Below are 4694 nucleotides of genomic sequence, written 5' to 3'. Positions count from 1 at the left end.
TTTAGTTATATATATATATATATATATATATACATATACAAAATTATACTACAAAATATTTTCATCAAAATGCATCTGCAATTGTGCACTTCAAATATTTCTAAAATAACACATATTAATTTCATTTTGCATCGATAAATGATTACAGAATTTTTCGTAATTTTAAGTATGATTTTATATATATTATATAATTTTTATATATATTATATATATATATTATATATATAATATATTTTAATAGATTTTATATATTATATATAATATATATATATATATACATATATATATATATATACACAAAACATATGTTTATTCGAATAATAGCAATTCACTTAATGGTATTGATAATACAAGTATAAATAAAGGACATTTATGTTTATTATATCCAGTTTATACGTTCAGTCATAAATATTATTTATATGATGTATAAATACAATAGACAATGGTCCATTCCTTCAAGGTCTATTTATATAATATTTACAGTATTTTTAAGAATTAGTTTTCGGAAATTCGAGATAATTTTGCATTAACATAGGATGCATTCAAATGCGCGAGCAAGAGGAATTAATGTTAATGCAATCACAAATCAGTATAGCTATAAAATGTATATAAGCACCTATATGATTTACTACTCAAATTTTCGAAAACTATTATTAACACTTTCAAATTTACGATTAATGACGACAATAGAGTATGTGTGATATCGCAATATTTTTAATAATTTTGTAAAAACACGATACAAAAGTTCTCACAAGGCAGATAACATTTTAATTTAATATTCGGCATTGATATGTGCACGGAAACTTATGAATATGCGATAAAGATTGTTTGCAAAGAATTTTATTGACAAATGTAAAAAAATCTAAGAACTGATCAGCTTTCATTATCAATAAGAATGTAAAAGTATAAAAAAGAAAAAGAGAAAATGTACATATATTATTGTAGCCTATACGAAAGGCAGGAGTTTAGAGAGGTAATCGATTTACAAAACTTCGATTTTGAATCAGGAAATCTGGTCTTTATTTCCAAAAATATGTCGCCCACATCTGGACTGTCCAAAACTGCCTGCAAATACAAATAAAAGAAAATTGTGAGAACTTTTTCGGCATATATACCGCAAAACTTATTCCCAACGTGGGAGCACTCGAAAATTTGAAAATCTCACACTTGTAACACAGTTTGTCCATTCAGGGTTTTCATTGTGAAATTGGATAAAATTTGATAAGAAAGACAATAAAGACTTGTAATAACAAAGACCACATTTTCTTAAAAGGTCAAACACTTTATTTAATAATAAAGGTGTGTGCGCCTGGGATTTAGGATATACAAAATTCATATCATCTAAGCTTGAATATACGTCTCCTTCGGCAACGCTTGTGATTAAAGAACCCCCTCCAATACCCAACTAAACCTCTGCCTAGACAAACAAGTTGTAATCGCGGTGATAGAAGCATGAAATATGAACTATTAAACACAACAGATTTAATCATCCAATTAGAAATATCGTGGGGAAAAATAAGTGGGACAAAAAGTTTTAGAAAGCAAGACTTGAAGATTTTTATGATGGCCATTGGATTTGCGACAGAATAAGAATATGGACGCATTTAATATAAAACTTGTTACGATAGTAGAAATAAAGTATAATCAAATTGTGCCGAGCTGCGCTTTTCGTATTTTCCTAGTTCTATTTACCACTTTGTGGTATATTTTTAGTTGTGGTAATATATCGCTATATTATTGTTAAAAATTAAAATTAAAATATTGATATAGCAATTAATACCAAGGATAGTAATATAATATTTATAGTAATATTAATAGCGGTAACGATAAGAATAAGAGTAGTAGCAGCAGCGGCGGCAACAATATCGGTAGCGACAACAGTAGTGATAATTACACTAATAGTAATAATAGTCGTACTATATATACTATCTCCTGTAGCGCAACAGATAACTATTTCCGTAACCTACTATTATAAATCGAAACGAATATGAAAACGTTGGAATATTTTGGTTTAGATCGCGTTTACATAAGCGATATAGTTCACCAACTCACTCAATATATATACTCACACACCATGAGAGATCGATCAGCTGAGAGCTTCTGTCACTTACTTTTTATTAATTTTTTAGTATAATGGATTATAGCCAATAGTCGGACTTAGATCAGATCAGCGACATTCATTGGCATTTCATCGATGTGAGTGTTGTAGAATTGCTCGATATCTTTCAGGGTTCGTTTATCTTCTTCTGTCACAAAGTTAATGGCCACACCTTTACGGCCAAAACGACCACCACGACCGATTCTGTAAATAATTAAGTAACAAAGATATAAATATCAAAAATTTTTTAATATAAAAATATACATAAAAAAAAACTAAACGCAAATTATACATGTTGGTGATATCATTAAATTCTAACATTTTAATAGATATAAAACATGAAGTATGTCTATCTTCTTTCAACATAAAAATTGTACTATTATTCTAAAAAATATATTCATGACTTTAATTTAAAGAAAGGAAATGTCAAAATATAATATTCCAAAAGATCATAATTATTGTTAAAATCGTTCGAAATTAAAGCTTATAAAATAAAATTTATATTATATATATTTTTGTTTTTTAACATAAATTTTTGTCCTTTTTTTGCTATTAAAAATTTCTACTTTGTTCAAATGAATTAAAAATATATATTTCGTTCGTTTTCAAGATTGTGATTACAAAGTAATCAAATAATAACTTACCGATGAATATAGTTTTCTCGATTGGAAGGTAAATCATAATTAATAACAAGTGACACTTGCTGCACATCTATACCGCGTGCCAGAAGATCAGTAGTAATCAAAACTCTTGAAGATCCAGTTCGAAATTGACGCATAATAAGATCGCGTTCTTTCTGTTCCATATCTCCATGCATGGCGGAAACAGTAAAGTCACGTTTATGCATACTTTCTGTTAGCCAATCGACTTTACGCCGCGTATTGCAAAAAATAACCGCTTGAGTAATGCTTAATGTATCATACAAATCGCAAAGAGTTTCCAATTTCCAATCTTCACGTTCAACGTAAACGAAAAATTGTTTAATACCCTCTAATGTTAATTCTTCTTTCTTAACCAAAATACGAATGGGATTCCGCATAAAACATTTGGATACATCCAACACGTCAGATGGCATTGTCGCAGATAATAATATAACCTGGAAAAGATAATTATAAAGCATTAGAAATATAAAGACTGAAATTGTATGTAAGAAACCACGTTCCGATATAATGTGATGATCAATATTATATATGTCAATGAGAGAAATAAACTGCATTTACTGAGATGTTATACTATACATGTATGTGCAATATAATAGCATCATGCTATAATTGTAAATTGTTGTTGCTATTACAAAGATATTAAGAGTGACTAATTGATTTTTAGGACATTATGATTATTATTATTAGGAGTGCTATGCCATAATAATTGTTTGCATTTAGGCCGCTATTATTTCCAAAAGATAACACATTTCATGATACAGAGCATATGTCAATCCAATGTACATCTGTCAAGGAATGACACTATTACGACGCACCTGTATTTTATAATATATATTTGTTAACTTGACTATTATAAGATACACTGCAACTTTTTCGTCTTGTATGATTTGTGGACTTGTCCAAAAAAGATACTTTCTAACAATTAAAATAAAATTATCTATTAGATAATTGTAATAAAAAATCTATATTCCTCAAAAATATCTTTTTATATTTACCTGCACTTCGTTAGGTAATAATTTGAATACATCGTGGATTTGATCCTTAAATCCTCGAGAAAGCATTTCATCGGCTTCATCCAACACGAACAGTTTGATGCTACTTGCTCGAAGTGCTCGTCGGCTGATCATATCGTAAACTCTACCGGGCGTTCCGACAACCACGTGAACACCCTGATCCAGTTTTCGCATATCTTCACGAACGTTGGTGCCACCAATGCATGCATGACATTCCGCGTGCATGAAATCTCCTAGAGCGATAACGACTTTCTGGATCTAAGTAAAAATACATTATTAGAATTCTACATATTTCCTTATTAAATATAACTTTTTATTAAAATAAATATTTATAATGAACTCTACTTACTTGCTGAGCTAATTCACGGGTTGGTGCAAGGATCAAGGCCTGGCATTCTTTAATACTAGTGTCGATTTGTTGAAGAATCGATATGGAGAACGTAGCAGTTTTTCCAGTACCTGAGTTAGAAATATTGATTGATATACTATATAATAAATACTTTACATATCATATTTACAAGATAATATTATCAATAATTGAATCTAGACATCAAAATTTCTTACCAGACTGGGCCTGAGCAATAACATCGAGCCCCCGTATACATGGTAGGATGGCACGTTGTTGAATTGCAGATGGTTTTTCAAAACCATAAGCGTAAATACCACGTAACAGTTCTTCTTTCAAGTTCATTTCGTCAAAGTTCTCCACAACCTGTTAAATTAAATATAATATCACTTTAGTAAAATATACTTTAATAAAATATACTATATATCACTTTAGTTTATTATCTACATAATATACTAGTTTAGAGAGTTTATTTATCAAATTTTTCAATATCATTATACATATAATATATAAGTATATTATATATTTATATATGTATAAAATACATTCTCTCTCTCTCTCTCTCTCTCTCTCTC

At 29.0% G+C, this 4694-nt stretch overlaps 1 protein-coding gene across 1 annotated transcript in view; it reads right to left on the bottom strand.

The window, feature by feature from the left end:
- Positions 1-694: 694 nt before the first annotated feature.
- Positions 695-4694, bottom strand: part of LOC105622478 (eukaryotic initiation factor 4A-I) — a 7634-nt gene continuing 3634 nt past the window's right edge. The window contains exons 3-8 of the mRNA XM_012203896.1: positions 4338-4485; positions 4123-4232; positions 3756-4031; positions 2743-3194; positions 2112-2302; positions 695-1065 (exon numbers count right to left, since the gene is read on the bottom strand). Coding sequence (XP_012059286.1) covers positions 2158-2302; positions 2743-3194; positions 3756-4031; positions 4123-4232; positions 4338-4485 — 1131 coding nt within the window. The 3' untranslated portion in view covers positions 695-1065; positions 2112-2157. The remainder of the gene's footprint in view (positions 1066-2111; positions 2303-2742; positions 3195-3755; positions 4032-4122; positions 4233-4337; positions 4486-4694) is intronic.

This window comes from Atta cephalotes (assembly GCF_000143395.1).
Source record: "Atta cephalotes unplaced genomic scaffold scaffold00045, whole genome shotgun sequence".
Taxonomy (NCBI): domain Eukaryota; kingdom Metazoa; phylum Arthropoda; class Insecta; order Hymenoptera; family Formicidae; genus Atta; species Atta cephalotes.
Note: the sequence above shows the minus strand (reverse complement) of the source record. Positions and strands in the feature narration are given on the sequence as shown.